Source organism: Euprymna scolopes, chromosome 36, assembly GCF_053919585.1.
Source record: "Euprymna scolopes isolate OS-2025 chromosome 36, ASM5391958v1, whole genome shotgun sequence".
In the NCBI taxonomy this organism is placed as follows: Eukaryota; Metazoa; Mollusca; class Cephalopoda; order Sepiida; family Sepiolidae; genus Euprymna; species Euprymna scolopes.
The window spans coordinates 52,859,918-52,881,508 of NC_136517.1; the positions used below are offsets into that span (position 1 = coordinate 52,859,918).

A 21,591-nucleotide genomic window follows, 5' to 3' on the forward strand; every position below is an offset into this window, starting at 1 on the left:
TCCCGTGGGGCGGCATAGTAAATAGGTACAATAATATCTCGGGGTCTCCATTCATAGAAGCAATATACTACGTATGAAAGATGCCACTGTGGAATGTCCACAGATCCTGCTAATTAATATAAAATTTCGCCAGTCACCTTTCTTTGCCCGTTACCATATTGTTTTTGTTGTGTTCAGTAAGTTCTAACACCAATCACCATACATCAATCCCCAGCAATATCGGTACCTTCTGAAACAATCACTGAGTTATAAAATTTATTGAATAGCATTTTTTAGAAGTATGACTATATCAAGACCTTCTATTTGTGATCAAAAGGTAGTCGGTGAATAAAAGATCTTGCCAAACTGAATCATTTTTTAATTTTCATTTTTGTCCCAACATATTCTTTGCTTAGAATTGAATTTTGGTAGTATTTTATCCGCTACGACATGAGTCTTTGCAAGGATAAAACGAATAAAATACTAAGTAAAATTCAATTCTAAAAGACACATTTTTGAGGAACCAGATCATGTTACTACTGTAATATTGTCGCGGGAATATATTATGTATACGTGTATCTTCTAGTGTTCTAGTGATTAGATTGTATGAGAGTGTATATACGTTTGTATATACGTGTCATGTATATACGTTTGTATATACGTGTCACGTGTGTTCATCTAGGATCGTCTAGCCTTGTGATCGTCTAATCTAGGGTTTGTTGTAAGTGTTACAGTTCATGACACTTTACAACACTTCGGGTCAAGATCAAAGTGTAGTGTGGCAACTCCCAGTGTGCTTGAGGTATTGTGGTGAATGAGAACTTTAGCTAGGATCAAGCATAAACTAACTAAGGTACAGGGACGAGGATGACAATAGACACGCCTTCCCCAATTTTTGAGTGGCCTTGTGTCTAATTTTTTTTATTACTGTTTTGTTGTAAACGTTTCAGCATAAATAAAAATATATAACTCAAGTGTAGTATCTGTTCTTACTACATTTATTCTTTCGCGCGAGGCAATGTTGTTCTGGCGACACATTCTCGTGCCCGCAACACACTGACAAGCTCTGTTCTCTTTTTTGGATTAGCGTTCTGTCTACAACCCCCACTATGTCTATCTTTCTCTGCTCTCCTCCCCCGAGGGAAGATCTGAGCTGATAATTACGATCTTCCCGCAAGGGAGGATCGGAAACACCTTTTCTCTTCCCTCCAATTAACTCTCCACTCCCTCTCACTATTCTATATCCCCCTCTTGCCGCCTTTGGCGCCACTTCTTTTTGGTGTGAAAGTTGGCTCCCCACTTCGGACGCCATTTTCATGTCAGTCAAAACCGTGATTTTGGACTTTACCTCTACCCCCTCTTTGGCCGACCATGGAGACTGCATACGCCAGAAGAGAGATGCCAGCGACTCCCCAGCAAGACGGCTCTCCAAAGGACGAATCCCCAAATGGGGGAGCAACACCCCCCAAAAACCGGGAGGCGTACCGCTCGTACGACATGGTGGCATGGGCAGCAGCCCCAAAAGACTTTGCCTGAAGGAGCTTTCTCAAAAACCAAGGATTCCCACCAAACGGATTTGTCAAACCAAGGGGTAACAGCCCAAAAGACATTGGAGGAGTGTATATATTATGTATACGCGTGTCTTCTAGTAGTTAAATTGTATGAGAGTGTATATACGTTTGTATATACGTGTCACCGTCACCTATATAACGTCTGTATATGCGTGTATTCGCCTATGACCGTCTAGCGTTTTGATCTCTAATCTAGAGTGTGTTGTGTTTGTATATACATTTAAATATATGACTAAGTTCAAATTCATTGTGTGTGTATGTACATTTAAATATAGTTAATGACGAGACAATAATATACAAAAATACTTTTACAACACAAAAGACGAATAACATTTATTTGGAGTTTTATGGTGAAACATACCTGGTCCGTCTTTGATCTTGATTTGACAGATCCTCGAAAAAACTGTAAATGAAGATTCGTACAATTCGAAGTCTTGGTGATATTTACAGCAGCTTTATTTACCGAATGTTCCTCCCATTGGAAAGCTGCAACGCTGGTCATAGACTTTTACTACTTGGAGCTATTACTGTCCATGGATCGTCTTTCTCCCTCTGGCTACTGATTCGGTCTGTTCTCTCCGACTCTCAACTTTTTACTCACTGATACATGTCTTTTCCAAGCTCTCTCCCAAGATGCACGCCATCTTAAGTGTCTCTACGTCAGACTACGTCAGACTACGTCAGACTGTAGAGGTCAGACCTATCTTAAAATTATTGTTTGCATTCTAACATTCTTTTACAGTAAAACTTTTTAACACCAAATAGTTTTATCTGAAAATATTTATTTCGCTATGATAACATTCTTTCTGACATTCTATTTTTTTCAAATATTATAACAATCATAATCATCGACCAACACACCCTTCGGCATTGCCCTGCATACATCAAACACTGGATGATGAGTCTCTAAACCCTCCGGAGTCGTGAGGATGCTGCATTATTTCATGCAGCGTGTCTTGGGCAAGAATAGCCTGGTGGCAAGCACATACATCACCTGATATTACCAAATGGTTACCCATTTTAGTATTGGTCAGGCTTAACGTCGCTTAACTTCGGTGATCTAACGGGAACCGGTGTGTCAACGTGATTGTGCCGTATATCCAATGTTGCCATGGATAAATTAAAAGGTTGTTCGAAATTCTGTAGAGATTCTCGAGTTCGACAAAAAGATCGCAAGTTTGGCAAGATGCACCCAAAAAGGGTCAGAGGTCAAATCGATTGAAGTATTTTGAGAATAACAATAAAGATGAGAACAGTAGTTCGAATAATCCAAATAATTAACAACCCTCACTCCAAAAAATCACAAATATAACATTTCGATTTCAAAGTTCGAAGAATCATGAAGCAATTCGTTCTTGTTTAAACTACCGAAAGATGACTTGTTTACGAAGAAATCGAAATGCATTCTAATGGATTTTAGATAGGACATTTAAAAGATAAGTTTCAATACTCTAAGCTATTGCATTTTTATATTGCAGCGAACAATCGATTATCTCTAATATAAATCTCACCTGTCTGTTTAAATATATGTATGTATGTATGTATGTATGTATGTATGTATGTATGTATGTATAAAACTTTCGACAGATGTGACGGATTTTCACGAGATCGGTATCGTTTTGAAGCGCGACCCTTCGGACAACAAATACCCAAACATTGCGCCAAAAACATTAATTCCATCACCCTCAACTGGGTACTTTTCTAGGAGGAAGAGTCGCTGTTTTTCGCTGATATTTTCGAAAGTCATCCCCTCTTTTCAATTGACTAGCCTTAATTTAAACCTTCGCCACTCCTAGTTTGGCGACAGACGCAACAGCAAAAACGTCGCGTTTTTTTCAGACTTTTTGCCTCCTTCGCGGTACGTCTGCCTACGACCACTTTTTTTTTTTTTTTTTGCTCAATGCACACCTCTAAACACTCGGGCAACGCCGGGCACCCAGGCTAGTTAGTAAATAAAATGATAACAATGTGTTAGTAAAGCAGTGACGAGAAACACACATACACAAAAGATTAAAAAACAAAACAAAAAAAAACTTGCCTTTTTATTCCTATACAATAGATTGCGGCTGCGGTTGATTCCATCATGGCCAGCAAGAAAAAATTGAGGTACATATTTCCGGACAGATCTTCAGAAATCATGTAAATACTGTTATAGGACGAGTTAATTACAAGCCTGTTATTCAAAATAAAAGCAACATAATAGACTGGAAAATATATATATTCGAGAGTTTGAATATTTCGTCATAGTCATCAACGCACATGTTGATAAATTGAATTTATTATATATGCGCGTTGGTTATCAATTCATGATGACAATTATTGAGAAATGGTTTGTGCGTGTTAAGATATAAATATGAAGAAAACGATTCTGTACAAATTAAATGGTTTATTAACAATTTTACAACTGAAACAGTCACTACGAAAAATACACAACAAGAAAATATGACATCACCAGTAAAATCTGATAGTCAAAAGAAAAATAGTCTTAACCGTGCTTCGGTTGCAGACAGATGCAGCGATACAGAGATTGGCCCTTAAAAACTATGAAACGCATTAGATGTGATCACCTAGACCATAAAAGTACGTATTCATGAAAAAAAGTGCGGAAAAGGGGAGAAACAGACCAAATATCAAGGTCTAATGTATGATATGAAAAGAAACTTGAATCTTAGAGAGATATCAATCATAGCAGTTATTATAGGTGCCACAGGGCTTATGAAGAAGAACCTGAAGTCCTACCAAACTAATATTCCTGGTGAACCAAGTGCAAAAGAGATCCAGACAATTGCACTTAAGGGAACAATGAGGATTCTAAAAAAAAAAGCTCTCAGCTGGTTTCAATAAAAGGCAGGGCAATGTTGGCAGCTGGTTTGGCTGCCCCATACCCAGCGTTAAAATATTCAAAGGAAGAAAATTAAAAAAAACAAACAAAAATAAAAATAAATAAATGAATAAATAAAATGAGGAAGAGTTTTATCAGAATCTCCAAATCCAACGAAATTGAAATTGAGAATGGTAGAAAGTTGACTTAATTTAAAATGTAAAAAAAAACCCTTAAAAATACAATTCGACACAGGTTCTGATTTATCAATTATTAATTTCCCCACATTGAAGAAAACCGGCAAGGCAACTTTATTGAAAACTAGCCTGGGTGTCCGGCGTTGCCCGGGTGTTTGGAGGTGTGTGTTGAGCAAAAAAAAAGAAAAAGTAGTAGTAGGCAGGCAGGCTCGAATCCGTGACGCGAAGGCAGAAAAGAAAGTGAAAGAAAATCTGACGTCTTAGCCGATGTCTCCATGACGCGACCGGAAGTCAAGAGCCGATGTCTCCATCACGTAATCGAAATCAATCCAACGGTGACGATGACCTGCTAAAATGTCGACGAAAAAAATACCCTCCTTGTACAAAACGGCCGAGTTTAGAGTGAAGGAATTAATTTTTGGGGACAATCTTTCGATATTTGCCGTCCGAGATGTCGAGTTTCAAAATGATACCGATCTTGTTAGGATCCATTAGGAAACATACATACATACATAATACATACATACATTTAAACAGACAAGTGAAATTTATATTATAGATTAACAAAGCCCCATAAAATAAACGGAGAGCAAAACAAATTCAAAGGCAAGCTTATAACGACAGTCATATTTCATGGGAAAACCTTAAAGCTAAAAGTCTTTGTTTTGAAAAATTCGGTTAATCTTTTCGGTTCAGACTGGATGGAAAAGTTTCAGCTGTGAGATTTGCAGAACATTTTTACAATCTAAATTATATACCCTTTCATAATGCGTGGAGTAAGAAGCAAAAGTAACTACATTTTCCGAATAGAAGTTGAAAGTCTCAATGGTATTGTTTAGAAACTGTATTCTGAGAGAACCCACTTTAGTTTGTACCATTCATGATAATTTGAATAATTTCCCCTGTTGCTTTTGAAGTCTAATTGAACACCTGAAATCTTTTATTTTGTGCAAAATATTCTTTCTATAATTCCAATTTTTCTGTTTCAATTTTATTTCAATATTTTATTTGTTCTATTTTTCTGCTTCAATCTTTTTCTGCAACTCAATTTTTTCTATTTATATTTTTTGATAGTGTGCTTCTTCTGCCTGAAAATGCACCTGTTTAAACTATCAATTTGATGCTTGTAGATTCGAACTCTGGTTCGGGGTGGGTGCTAGTCTAGCTGCACTGCAGTGTTGTGATACAGCGAATAGTCTATTTGCATGTCTATTTAGCCCCCCTCCTCGACTTGGGTAGACTACTGTCGTAAACGATTTTACTCGCTGCTTGCTTGGTGTAATGCAATGCTCTTTGTTTGTAAATAAACAAATCGAGCATTATGAATAGCGTCGGTCAAATGTTTATATAAATAAATATTTGAGGAGGTCGTTTGCGGGTATCGATCCCATAGGTTACGCCCGACCATCAACTTGATAGCTGTAAGTTCGAACTCTGGTCCGAGATGAGCGCTAGTCTAGTCGCACTGAAGAGCTGTGATACAACAAACCAGCCTATCTGTGGATGATTATATGTTATAAGTTTACCAAGGTAATCAAAATGGTAAACTTAAAATATAGTATAAATATTAAAGAGTTAATATTTACAAGTAAAGTAATCTCAATAAAACCGAAAAGGAAATAGAGTTTATAATATGAACAAATAAAATTAAATATGTTTTTAACTCTTTTTCAAGATGTTTTTTTTTAACATGTTTTATTAATCATTTGTTCATATATATATATATATATATATATATATATATATATATATGGTTCGTAGTTGTTATATTTTTTATTAAAAAGGCTTGGCTAAATCAACCTCCTTGTACAAACAAAAAACAAGTCCATACACAATTTATTTAATTTGTTTCTCGTTAACGAAAGAAAAAGTACATGTCTGTTTATTTTATTTATTAGTCTTTTTTAATCTTGTTGGTTTTTTGCTTTAAGTTTAGTATAATTAAATATTTGTTATCTTGCTAAGCAAACCACTAAAATTCTTCTTTTTTTTTTTCAAAATTTAGCATTGCGATTGTAGAGAAAAACTAGTTTTTGTTGCCAGTGTGTGTGTGTGCGTGTGTGTGCGTGTGTGTGTGTGTGCGCGCGTGTGTGTGTACGCATGTGTGTGCGTGTGTGTGCGCGCGCACGCGCGTTTGTGTGGAACTTGCGTCTGCTTTATTTTCGTGTTCTTGATCAATTCAAATTAATTGCTGTCATACGACATACGTTCGAAAAAAATGTTGGACTGAATTAATTTGCGTACCTTGTCTTGAACATTATAGGTTGAAATTTTCTAATCTCCGCTTTCAGTGTGTGCGACACGGGTGTAATTCACGAACCCTTGCCGCCAATGTTGTGGAAATGTAAATCTCGTATACTTTGTTGCCAATGTTTTAGCAATGTATGTCTAGAATCCTTTGTCGCTAGTGTTTTAGCATTGCAGGCCGGCAAAAAATCAAGACAAACACAGTTGTATAATTAGCGAAAAGTGCATTAGCAAAAATATGTGACAGAAATACTGTTAGATAGTGAAGGGAGTATTGAAAGAAGGGCGTGCACAAAGGAGGGGGGACCTAAGAACGGAAGTCGGAATTCACGTGATTTGCGCCAAGAGGAGATTTTTCTTCCTCTTTGCCCTACGAAAACCGAACAGAACAAACATGAAACGTGTTGTTGTCCTGCTCAGCCCCGGCCATGAAAATAATGATAAAGCAAATACAAACTCGCTACATCTCTTCTGTGAGATGTTTATGCACAGAGACGGTAAAGATATGGAACAGTAAATATCATGATTCTGTACGCTGTAACTGCCACGAAACACTATCCAATAACGTGTTAGATGTCTCTGTGCAAGTCTACTATTTCTGAAATACGTATATTAATAACAACTCTTCTATTAGATTGAGTTTCTTTCTGTATTCTTGATACAAATATAATTAATAGAAGGATTTAAGACCGAGCTCTACCTAGCATGAAATTTAAAATATTCAATAAATTATTTTAATCCTCTGAAGAAATACTTAATTGGTTTAGAGAATTACCGCAACGTAGAAACCAAAGATTTATTATGGTTAACATCGACCCTTACTGCCCTTCCATCTCTCACTCGCTGTTGAATATAGCTCTTGATCTTGACTAAAAGAGAAAAATAAAAAAATGTAAATATACATTATTAAATAAGCCAGAAAGACATTAATTCGATACCACCACGAATTATGGATTAAAAAGAATATGGAACAATTTTAAGATAACTATGGGTCGCTGAATTCTGCACAAGTACTTGACCTGGTTGTCTTCAAATATTGAGGAAGGTCTGGGGAATTACTAATAGTTTCAAATCAATAAATATTCATCATTTCATAATTAGTACTATCAATGGAAATTTTTAGTTTTAAACAAACAAAAAAAAATAAATAAAATAATAAAAATAATCGGTTTTGGCACGGAAAATAGGCAGAAAATTTTTCGATTCCGATATCCCCAAAAGTTCCGATTTTTTCAATTCCCGATTCCGATTAATCGTGTCGACGCTAATATTTAGTATAATTTAGCGGGGGGGGGAGGATAAAATGCAGCGTCTGTTCTTTTTCTGGGTTCGTCAGCTTTAGGGATTAATTAGATAATCTAATTATTAAAATGTAATAGAGTAGTAACTGTTAACATGGACTTCATGTTGAGTTTGGAAACTCGCAAAGAAAATAACACCTAGGCACAAACTTTTTTCTCGCTGAAGGAAAAATGTCTTTATTTCGTTCATTTCATGCACCCAACACAGCTGGCATGACGACAATTTGCACAAAGTTCGACGCTCAAGAAGGATAGTAGGAGAGAGAAGCCTCGCGTAGCACGTCGAACGTAACTTGCCAATTGCTACGCGTTTTTTTCTTTTTGCTTCTTCTCGCCTTTCCTTTCGATGTATGTGCCTGTATTTGCAATCGCCGTGTGACGTCACGCCTACGTCACGGCTTAAAATGTTAACTCCGCACGTCATTTTCATGGCGAACCTGAGTACGTTATAAAAATAAGGGTGATATTTTGTACAATTTTTTCGAGCTAAATTTAGCACAACTCACAGTAATTGTATGTCTATCTAATATGTTTGGTCTAATTAATAACTAGTAAACAACAAATTGTGAATAGTTTAACAATAAATTGGCAGACTTAAATAGGACTGATATGATACAAATAATTGTTTGAATATTTTAATCATTAATACCAGCGGCGTCCTCTAAATCCTCTTTAGCGTGGTGATGTGTTGCTCATTTAATAGAATATACTATGAAACCTAGAATATAATTTCTAAAATCTAAACAACCTGTAATCTCGTTGGAAAAAAGGATCGACAGCATGCTCACGACATTTTACAATTGTCTTGTTCTATTTGATGTACAACACAATCACGTTGACACACTGGTTCTCGCCAGATCACTGAAGTTAAGCAAGATTGAGCCTTGCCAGTGACTATTTAGGAAGTATACGTGCTGTATGTAACTTCTGGGAAGGCTGGCCGTGGGACTAGCAAACTCATCCTGAGAAAAAGAACTCTTCGCCACAAAAGCATCTACAAAGTTGTAGATGGTTAATGCCCCTCCAAGGGCTCAACGCTATGGAAATGGATTGTTCTGTTTGCTGCCAAACATTTCATCGTCCTTTCATCTATGGTATTTTTATAACGACGTTTTAAGGCAGCTAATTAATTGATATACAAATCAATGAATATCAAACCACACACACACACACACCCATGATCCTTAAGCATCATCTCACATAAACCCGGGCCCAGAACAGCACTCACATCCACAGGACGTCTAAGCACAACTAGTTCTTTATACAAGGCTAAACAAAGCTAGCACTCGCTAAACGGCTATGCACATCTAGTATTTTCTACACGGTTAGATAAACTTAGCACTCACTACATGGTTAGATATATCTAGCACTCACAACATGGCTAGATATATCTAGCACTCACTACATGGTAAGATATATCTGGAACTCACTACAGTGCTAGATATATCAAGCAATCACTACATGGCTAAATATATCTAACACTCACTACATGGTTAGATATATCTAGCACTCACTACATGGCTAGATATATCTAACACTCACTACATGGTTAGATATATCTAGCACTCACTACATGGCTAGATATATCTAGCACTCACTACATGGCTAGATATATCTAGCACTCACTACATGGTAAGATATATCTGGAACTCACTACAGTGCTAGATATATCAAGCAATCACTACATGGCTAAATATATCTAACACTCACTACATGGTTAGATATATCTAGCACTCACTACATGGCTAGATATATCTAACACTCACTACATGGTTAGATATATCTAGCACTCACAACATGGCTAGATATATCTAGCACTCACTACATGGTAAGATATATCTGGAACTCACTACAGTGCTAGATATATCAAGCAATCACTACATGGCTAAATATATCTAACACTCACTACATGGTTAGATATCTCTAGCACTCACTACATGGCTAGATATATCTAACACTCACTACATGGTTAGATATATCTAGCACTCACTACATGGCTAGATATATCTAGCACTCACTACATGGCTAGATATATCTAGCCCTCACTACATGGTTAGATATATCTAGCACTCACTACATGGTTAGATATATCTAGCACTCACTACACGGTTAGATATATCTAGCACTCACTACACGGTTAGATATATCTAGCACTCACTACATGGCTAGATATATCTAACACTCACTACATGGCTAGATATATCTAGCACTCACTACATGGCTAGATATATCTAGCACTCACTACATGGTTAGATATATCTAGCACTCACTACATGGTTAAATATATCTAGCACTCACTACACGGCTAGATATATCTAGCACTCACTACATGGTTAGATATATCTAGCACTCACTACACGGTTAGATATATCTAGCACTCACTACATGGCTAGATATATCTAGCACTCACTACACGGCTAGATATATCTAGAACTCACTACATGGTTAGATATATCTAGCACTCACTACATGGCTAGATATATCTAGCACTCACTACATGGCTAGATATATCTAGCACTCACTACATGGTTAGACACACCTAGCACTCAGTACCTGGTTAGATATATCTAGCACTCACTACATGGTTGTATATTTCTAGCACTCCCTACATGGCTAGACATATCTAGCACTCAATAAACGGCTAGATACAGCTAGCTTACCCTACTCCGCTATACACAGCTGGTTCACACTACACAACAACACTAATTCTATAAAAGTCTGGCTCAAATTGTGATAGGATCTTCTTCATAACTTAAGAACGCACCTCTCAAAAGTCCAACCTGAATCGTATTTTAATATCTCCATTTCACGACGACGACGACGACGACGACGCTTTTCATAGTCCAACCCGAATCGTATTTTAATATCTCCATTTCACTACGAATTTTCACATCCGTCGCATCAACTTTACATTTCTGGCGAAATCAATCTAATCTAAACAACTCGAAAACCCCAGACACCCTCTTTATGGCTATTCGGAGGTGGCTAGACGACTTGTGTCCCGGTGAAGCTTTGCCACAGTGGAGGAACTACCGGACACTCCTACATCCTCTTACCGGCTGCAGATGTGGAGAGAGGTAGACCCTCAGTCTACAAATATAGCACTGCAAGAGCCCAGTGAAACCTTACCACCTGGCACACACCTGTCCCGTTCGGAGTGGGTCACTCTGAATAGGGCAAGGGCAAAAGTTGCAAAAACTGGCGACAACCTCCTCATGTGGGGTTACTCTACAACTGCTGAATGCCCCTGTGGTGCCCAAGTTCAGACCATCGAGCACATTTTAACATCTTGCCCACTGGGGCCCAACTGCACGGACGAATACCTCAGTGTTGGTAATGAAACCGCGCGCCGTTGGTTGAAGAGATGGAGCGACAAGATATGAAATGAAATTACAGATAATTCATAGCATGCTCATGACATTTTAAATTGGTTTTTCTCTATTTGCTGCTAATTACTCGTCAGTCATCTTGCATACGATGTTTTTATAGCGTTTTTTTTATGGCAGCTAATTCATTGACATGCAAACCAATGAATGTCAAACAGCACAATCTTTGTTTTATTTAGTTCATCATGCAACATGTTTTTCTACTAAATTTTGATTGACGACATACTGTCCATTTTATTCTTAACATATTTTCAGATTTGGCTGTTCTAGATATAGGTTAATCGGCATTCATTCTGAACATTTTTATGTAAACAGTTCCTTTCTTTAGAACGAGATTTCGGGGCACTTTTCATGTGTACACAGAAAAAAAAACAATAACAATGTCTTTAATAAACGCAAAACAAAATTAGCAGCATAGATTCAGTGTTGAATTCTATCTTTCTATCTCTCTACATTTTCTGTTTTTTTTTTTATAATAAAGTCTGTATCAAAACATGATAATTTGCTTTTTTCCTCGGATATTTCTCATATGCACCTGCCTAGCCTATCTACTGAGTTTCTTTTTCTTTCTTTTTCTGTCCTCATATTTTCAACTATCCTTCGTTATAACTGTAGGTTAATGAATTTATTAGTTTTAGTTAATAACTTTTGTTAGTTAATTATGAATTAAATTAAAAAATACTTTGCTTGTTTCAAACAACATTCGTATTGGAAGTCATATCGACGGTTGACAAAATAATAAATCAATTAATTAATTAACATGTAATAGAGAGAGAGACGGACAGAGGGAGAGAGACAGAGAAAGAATACATAGAGAGACAGAGAGAGAGAAGACAGAGAGAGAGAGAGAGAGAGAGAGAAGAGAGAGCGAGAAGACAGAGAGAGGTCTGCTTTTATCTATATGATCAGATATGGGGAGGGCGAGTGACACACAGTCACTCGTTTTATATACGCATCACCCAGAAATATACGTTATCACAAACCCAGACAAGTGGAGGTAACTTCTCACATGATTCAAGGAACAAAACTCTTGTAATCTTCATAGTATTAAAAACCCAACTATCATTGGAAATTTGCCAATGATAATAGCGATAACAATTTTACGTAACAGGTTGTCCGTGATTGACCTACACAAAATTTATGTTCTCTGCAGAATTTGATTCAAGAAATGATATTCAGATAGCGTTAGCAATTTTACTTAATAAACCGTCCAACTCACACAATACCTATGCTTATTATTTAATGATTAACGCCTTTTTTCATGGACGTGAACAAACGAATCAACGACTGAAGTCAAGTAGAAGCCTCCCAAGTCATATCAAACACCTGATCTGAGGAAGAGACTAGCCTACGAGAGAATGACACTTATCCTACTGGGAAATATCTCGGTAAAAGGTGAAATAATACGCGCATCATAGTACATATTATGTAATCCAGGAATGAAACGATGGGTACAAATGATTCGAAATTCAGATTTGGAGTATGATTTGAAAATAAATTTAAATCTTATAAAAAATTTGTTTATTTATTAAACAGACGAAATGCCCGAAGATTAAAACCGAACGAAACTACAAGTATATAAACAACGTTGAATATCCCAGTAAGATCTCAAATTATATGCACGTTATAGTATATATGTCGTACATGAAATTGCATTATTAAGTAAACTAACGAAATTCCAAATATAGCTCTTTACTAAAATAAAAATTCATTTCTCACAAAATTAAAATATGAGAAAATGGCAGTCTGCCCTCTTTGGATTGAATAGGAGTGAAAAAGAAAATAAATAAATCACCACCAACAACAAAACTGAGTGTTTCATTTATTATCAATTAAATTTTATTCAAAAATATAATTGCTTATTGTTGTGTCTGCACAAATAATTTACAAGAACACGGAAAGTAAAGGTATAACAATAATATATTAGGCAGAAAAGTTATATACATATTTACATGTCTTCAGATATACTTCAGTTGGAGATATTCTGGCAGGTGGCGTGTTGCATGTCTTACTGGAGGCAACATAGGCGTCTTGCCTATTTGGCGGTCGTTGCAGAACTCCGCCCGGTATTGGTGATTGATACCTTTATATATCTCACTCACCCACCTATGTTAATTAGTGGGCGTCTCCACAACACCACCCTCCCAAGATTTGAAGTCGTGTAGATTTCAATATCTTTTTCTCTTGGGGTTTATTATAATTGGGTCTGTAAACTTTCGTTTCTTTCCCGATCTTCTCGGTTCGGGCATGGTTTGTGGTGGTTCGATATCAAACACTTCGTATAGTATATCAATTGGATCTTCCTTTTCATCAGGTTTGTCATGTTCATTGTCTTTTATATGACGTTTTCTCAATTGATTTTGATGTCTTTTGTGTATTATCCCTTTTGGACGTTTTCTCATGTAGACAAAGTCGCCGATACGTTTATCTACCGTACCAAACTCCCAATATAAAATATCATTTTTCATACATTTAAAATATACACGATCACCAGGTTTAAACCTTTTACGTGATGTGTGGGTAGTTTGATGGACGATTGCTTGCTTTGGTATTACTTTATCAAATGGTGATTTTATTTTTCTAGCAAACATTAATTCTGCTGGCGATAGTTTCGACGGTGTATTTGGGTTCTTAGTTATCCTGTATATTTGCAGGAATTGTTGTAATGCTTTATCCGTCGGGGTCCCTATTGATTTTCAAAGTGCACGCTTTATCGTGTCTACGAACCTTTCCGCTAATCCATTTGATCTAGGGTGGAACGGTGGTGTAGTTATGTTTTACCTGAAAAGTGTCACAATAGGCCTTGAAATCACCTGATCTAAATTGTGTTCCGTTATCTGTGACTATAATGTCTGGCACACCAAAACGTGCAAATATTTCATGCAGAAAACTTATTGTGTTATTTGTCGTCGGGTTCTTGAAACGCTTTACTTCAGGCCGTGACTGGTAATTCTTTTATAATATTCGCCACCATGTTTTTTTCCCTCATGATTGGAACGTATAGCTGCAATTAATGACTCTTCAAGGGTTTCCTCCATTTTCGGTATAAGCCTTGACAGGTCATCCGCATGACCTATTTTTCCGAACCAAGATGTTTTATTTGAAAGTCATAATTTAGCAAGATCGTACCCCAATGGAGTAGGCGATTTGCCGTATATACTGGCAAGCCCTTTTTTGAGCCGAAGATTGTCACTAGGGGCTTGTGATCTGTTTCCCGTATAAAGTGGCCCCCGTACAGGTAAAAGTGGAATTTCGTCACTGCGAAAATAATGCTTAACCCCTCTTTTTCTATTTGAGAGTAAGCCTTTTCTGCCGGAAGTAGTGTCTTTGAGGCGTGAGCTATAGGTTTCTTCGATCCATCTGGCAAGATATGCTGTATACATGCTCCTATACCACACGAGCAGCTCGCGTCGCTCGCAACACTTATTTCTAATTTTGGGTCGTAATAGGTTAAAAATAGATCGGACGTCAGCGTCTTTTTAATTTTCTCAAATGCGTCTTGACATTATTTTGTCCATATCCATGGTGTTTCTTTCTTTAATAACTCTTTAAGCGGAGCTCTTAGGTCGTGCATTCCTTTGATAAATACTTGGTAGTAGTTTGCGAGACTTAAGAAGTTCTGTAGAGTCGTCATGTTATGTGGTGCCGGCATGTTTTTAATTGCTGTCGCTCTTTCCAGGTCTGGGCGTCGACAGTCTTTATTTATTATTAGCCCTAAATATTTGATTTCGTCTAAACAAAATTCGCATTTGTTTTCTTTCACCTTGAATCCGTATTCATTTATTCTTGTGAATACTTCTTTTAGATGCTCTTGGGGTTCACTTATGGACGCGCTCCTGATGATTATGTCATCCAGGTATGCACAAGCACAATCTATTCCGTTCAGCATTGTATCCATTGTTTGTTGGAAAATCGCCGGTGCAACTTTGATCCCGAAGGGTAGACGGTTGTATTTGAACAACCCTTTGTGCGTGTTAATGCATATCTTTGAGCATTCTTCTTCCATCGGAATTTGTAAATAGGCGTCGGACAGATCTATTTTTGAAAAAATTGCCACCATTTAGTCTGGCAAATATCTCCTCAGGGGTAGTGGTGGTCTTTTAATTCATCGTTTAGGCCCGTAGAAAAGTCTGCACAGACTCGAATTTGTTCCGACTTTTTTTTTACGTACATCGTAGGGGCTGCCCAGACACTAGTTTGGATTTTCGATAAGATGCCTGTTTTTTTTTAGTCTATCTAGCTCGTTATTTCTTTTGTCTAAACCGGCGAACGGTACGTTCCGTTTTTTTTTTCTTAAACACCGGTATTGCATCCTTTTTTAGCTCGAACGAAGCCTTAAATTTATTGCATCTTCCCAGTCCAGTAGTAAATATTTCTGGGAATTTCTTTTTTAGATCGTTTTTAATATTTTCTGATGTTGGGGTGCAACTGGTTATTTTTCAACAAAAAGCGTTCATTGGTTTATACCAAAGATTGAATTTTTCAATCCAGTCAATTCCCAGTAAGTTCTTGCTTTCTTTAATTACGAAGATTTTCAATTTCTTCGTCGTGCCATTTAAATTAATGGGCAGGATGACCTCTCCTTCAAATTTTATTTCGTCTCCTGTCACTGTTCGTGCACCTTTACTTGATTTTTGAAGAGTCGGTTTACCCAGCTTTCTCCAAATGTTGACGTTTATTAACGACAAATTCGGCCTAGAGTTAATCTGAAATTTCACTTGTTTGTCGAAAATATTTACTGATACATATTTTCGTAAATTATTTTTCCCTTTGTCGTTTGTTCTCTTTTGGTGTACAACTTTATCGCAATTGTAGCACCTGATATTTTTGTAACGACAATCCTTTTCCAAATGTTTTTCATCACATTTTCTGCAATTATTACCTGATACTGTATTTTTTTTTATAATTCCTGTGATTATTATCGTAATTTCGTTTTCTGTAGTTATTATAATTTGACTATTTATAATTTGAGTATTTTTTTAAATTTTGACTAGTCTCAAAATTTCTTTGTCCTGAGTTTCTGAAAGGTTTTTTAATCTTCCTAATGTACGCCACTCTTGCTTCTTCTATATCCCTGGATCTTTTTTTAGTGATACTGTCCTTTGGCAATCTTCTGCTAATTTCTGCAATGTCAGGCCTTGTTCTGTCTCTAATTTTGAGAGAACGCGTCTTCGGATCTCTGATTTTTTTGTGGATACTAGACCCTGTGCAAAGATAAGCATTTGAAATCGTCCACCGTGAGTTCTGATAATTTGAAGTTGTCGCAGTTTTTGTTTACTACTGGCGCGTATGTCAGGTAGTCCTGCTCATCAGTTTTCTTAAGATTCACACATGACCATCTCTTGTGGAAAAGAAACATGTTCGGTCCGAATAACCCCTTAAGAAGCTTTACGGTCTCAGCGAAATCTAACTGATTCGTTCTCCTTGGCAATATGAAATCAACAAATGTACAATGTTCACTGGTACCAAGCTTTCGAAGTAATAAACTTACTTTCTTTCCATTTGGCCAGTTTTCGCAGTCTGTCTCGAAAATATCTTCATACCTCTTGAAGTATGCATTAAAAGTTTTATCCTCTTCCGGTAGGTATGTGAACACATCTATGCTGTTAACAATTGTTGTATTGGAGAAGGTTGTATTACTTTCTTGTATGGAATTAGCTGTTGATCTTTCTAACAGTTCTTTCTGTTCAAGTTGCATCTGCGCGAACCTTTCTTCCTGCCTTTCTAGTCATTTTATGAGTCGTTCATTTTGTCTTTCGTCTCTTTCTGCGTGTAGCGCTTGCTGTTCTTTTTGTAGGATCTGCTGATTCTGCATGAACTGTGCCATTATTTTAGCAAATTCCTCCATCTTGTTTTTGTTTTTTTTTCCAAAGATTAGAAAAATTAGTCTATTTTACTTATTCACTTTTTACAATAACTACGAACACCCGTTTTTAATTTCGCTTTTTTTTGTGTGTCAATCGAATTCTATCGATATATTATTTTTTCATTGAACCTTTCTTTTTCCCTTTTTCCCTTTTTCTATTGAGGGATAAAAAAATGTATTTTTTTTTCTTAATCCGTTAAGTTTTGATTACATACAAGAATTCTTATAAAAAAATCCTTTCTTGGTACAGCGGAAAAAATCACTTTTCTCCTTCAAGGCAATTTGCATAAATTAGTTCACGGTGTACTAGCGAAAATACCTTTTTTTCTGTGACGTTCGTAGTCACTTTGAAATGGTTATTGGAATTTTGCTTTCAAGTATCTAGTGTTCGAATATCTCGTTCGACAATTTTGTAGTTACTCACGTTTGTTTTTCTTTTTTTTTCGAGTGATAACTTTCCGCATATTATTTTTCGAATACTATTGCTGTGTCTAACAGTGAATTCCCGAGTAAATCTTTTTCCAAAACCTTGATGTTATTGTTGTGTTCGACAGTAGATTTTATTTTCTTCGAGTACGTTTTTTTTTTCAATCTTTCTCGAGTAAGTATTTTTCGTACACCACTGTTAAGTTTAATACTGGATTTTCCCGCGTAAGTCTTTTTTCGAATTCTCGAGGCCACTGTTGTGTTTAATAATGGATTTTATCCTGCGTAAGTCTTTTTTTGAATTCCCGTCGCCACTGTTGTGTCTGCACAAATAATTAACAAGAACACGGAAAGTTAAGGTATAACAATAATATATTAGGTAGAAAAGTTATATGCATATTTACATGTCTTCAGATATACTTCAGTTGGAGACATTCCGGCAGGTGGCGTGTTGCATGTCTTACTGGAGGCAACATAGGCGTCTTGCCTATTTGGCGGTCGTTGCAAAAATCTCCCGGTATTGGTGATTGATACCTTTATATATCTCACTCACCCACTTATGTTAATTAGTGGGCGTCTCCACAACACTTATTGAGAAGCTTTTCCAACCATGTAGAACATTTAACAGCATCTCAGGAAGAGACCAGACTACATATGTTGGTCAGATAACTCGAAAAGAGCCCACCCCCTCACAATGACATAGAATTCTAACCCCTCTAAGGTTATCCCTCTAGATTCAGAAGCAACCTGGCTCCAATGGAAAACATTCAACCGCTCGAGACCAAAAATGGGTCAATCAAAAGTTGCTACAAAACTGACGTAATCAAAAGATTTTTAGAACTGATATAATTCTTAAAGTTACTACTCACCACAGGTCCCAACATTACACTGGGTTTTATAATAGACAATTTTCAGATGTAGTTACTATTTTGGTTAAACTCTTATTAAATATTTTTATTTATTTAAGAACTAAACAACAGTAATGATTTTCTTTTAAAACCTAAAACCTTTTCTTGAAACCTAGTGTAATGTCGGGACCTGTGGGCTTTCACGACGCTTCAATGTTATTTCGATAGTTAATCCCTCCTTCTGAGAGTGGGAGGAGGTGAGGATTGTTTTATGTATGTACATGCATACCCTGAAAAAAAAACACTAAAGCGATTTTTAAAAATCCTCACCTATTTATTTATTTATACTTCTGTTTTTTTTTTTAATATCTTAATAACATTCGTAAAAGCTGTTATCTATATATCTACAAAAGGTGAGAATGTGTGTGAGGACACTTCTAAACTTATATAATCAACGAAGTGTTGATCTACAGACTTGAAATTTGGTATAGAGAGTAGTCAGACATGTGGAAAACTTTTTAATTGGCTTTCATCCGGAAAAAAAGGCTGCTAACGGATCAAAATCGAAAAATTGGTACTTAAGAGTCATCGGATTTTTATCTGTTTGTCAACTGCTTCATGACTGCGGATGCACAAACGTTTATATAACATCTTCCTTATGTTAAAAATAAGTAGATTTGAAAACGTTTTTAAAAATCGTGTCAAGCTGGCCTAATGGTTTTCATACTTGACCCACTGTCTTTAGGTTTTGGTTTCGATCACAGCTAAAGTATATTTTTTTACTTACAAGAAGTGAACTGTTTAGAAGAAAAAAAAAACATAATACTCGCATGCACATGTCTCAGTTTCTTTTCGTTTTTTAACTTAATTTTTTTTTCAAAAGAATTTAACATTTAATACCTACGGTATTTCTATTTATAATAAATAAGAAATCTATATTAATTAAAAGATAATATTTATGCATATTTTACGACCGAGCAACGCCGATCAGACTACCATTAAAGAATAGGAAGAGGACAGCGACGGAGAGACGAGGAAATGGAAGCCTCGACATTTTATTTTATTCATATTCACCCACCCCGTAGATAAGATAACGAAATACTAATGTCTTATGTATGACATGAAAAGAAATTGGAATTTAAGGAAGATCACCATTCCAGTTATTATGGAAGTAACCGGACCCATGAAAAAGAATTTCAAAAACTACCTATCACATATACCCGATGAACCAAGTACAAGAGGGATACAAACAATTGCACTTTAAGAGGCAATTAGAATCTTAAAAAATATCTCTCGGTTGGAATTTATGAGATAGCAGGTGAATGTTATGCATCATGTAGGACGTGCCATCCTCAGCTAGAACAAAGTGATCAGAACGCCGAAAAAAAAATTGTCACTAAGACATAACGAGCTACTGTGAATCAGGGACCATGTCTACAGGCACACTTTAAGTAGGAAGTTGAGCAGTAAGATGTCTGTTCACATCATATTAGTTCAGTCGATTCAGCAGGATACATGGAAGGAAGTTTAAAAAAATGCTAGCATTTTGAGGGGAAAACTCCCTGGCCTCAGAGGACCAATACAATGAAGGCGTATGATTTTGTTACTTCAAAACTAGAACCTCAACGTCTAAAGCCTGAAACTCTACCACTCAACCAACCAACAATAAATATATCGTGTTTTTTTTTTGTAGATGTAATTTATTTGTGTATTTTAACTGCGATACTTTTGGACGAAGATGACTATTATTTGGATTATTCCAGCTACTGTTCCAATCTTGACGCTTTTGGCACAATGGATAAAGTATTAGTGTTAGATTATGCCGGGGTGACACCGGGTTACCTTTCCAATAGGCGATTTAGAAAAATCGGCTATTATTATTAAAAATTAAATGTTAGATAAATTATTTGTTGGTATGCAGAATTAGTGTGTGTCCAAAGGCAAATATATTTATAGGGTTTTGGAATTCGGAACAGGTCCAGGAGAACAATAAACAAAAGAACTAGGAATGTAACCTTGAGAAATGAATGTTAAAATATTCAAATAAATAGGCTTCCAAAGAACAGATTGGAATAGAGGAAACTTGATTAAAAAGTCACATGTTAAAATATGTGAGTTAAATGGCACAATAGAAAACAAATAGTTAGATATATACGGAATTAGGAGAGAGTCAGTTACAGTTGGACAGAGTGTGATACTGGTCGAGCTGAACGGACGTGGAAGTCCACTAGCGATAGGATCTATAGTCCTGTACGCCGGGGGGGGGGGCAGAATTTAAGATGCGTACAATCTTCGAACGGGAAAGTATTTGGAATGAAAGTTGTCTGAAAGTACAACCCGAGGCTAGTTGGTTATTCCTTGGGATGGATCTTCATTTCAGCTTTTGGTATATTAGTCATTTAAGACCCACAGATGAACGAATGGTATGATTTATTTATTGGCAAGATGCATAACCGCCTACAACTGTTTCTCGTCGCCTTTGTGTTATCTGTGTCATAAATGACCTGTAATCCATGCCACACACATACCCATAAGGAATTATGAACACTGGTGGAAACAAAGAAACTCATTATATACCCACGTATATTATATACACGCTTTACAGATATATACACACACCGCTATCTAACATACCGTTAGCCTGGCGCTACGTAACATACATTTAATCCGGTACAGTGACCAACAGTTCCCCCCCCCCAAAAGGGAACGCAACATATAATTAACTTAGTACCGTGCTCGCCTTGACAGGAAGTACAACACAACATCAGGTTAAATTCGGTTTTAAGAGTTACTCTATTAAAGTCTAAGGTTCAATTCTCAGTGCGACCGATACTAAGATTACAATTACGAATTACTTAAGACTTCTACCTGGTCATGGCTGACAGAATAAGAGTATGGACTAAAGAAAGAGTTCCGTTCGAAATTCCTTACAGATTCCCGAGTTCGACA

At 36.5% G+C, this 21,591-nt stretch overlaps 1 protein-coding gene across 3 annotated transcripts in view; it reads right to left on the reverse strand.

Annotated features, from left to right (window-relative positions):
• The window catches only part of LOC145260482 (organic cation transporter protein-like), a 127,807-nt gene that overhangs the window by 35,594 nt on the left and 70,622 nt on the right, over positions 1-21,591 (reverse strand). For all 3 annotated transcript variants that reach the window (XM_080118589.1, XM_080118590.1, XM_080118591.1), the window contains one exon: positions 3,589-3,723. In XM_080118589.1, coding sequence (XP_079974715.1) covers positions 3,589-3,723 — 135 coding nt within the window. The remainder of the gene's footprint in view (positions 1-3,588; positions 3,724-21,591) is intronic.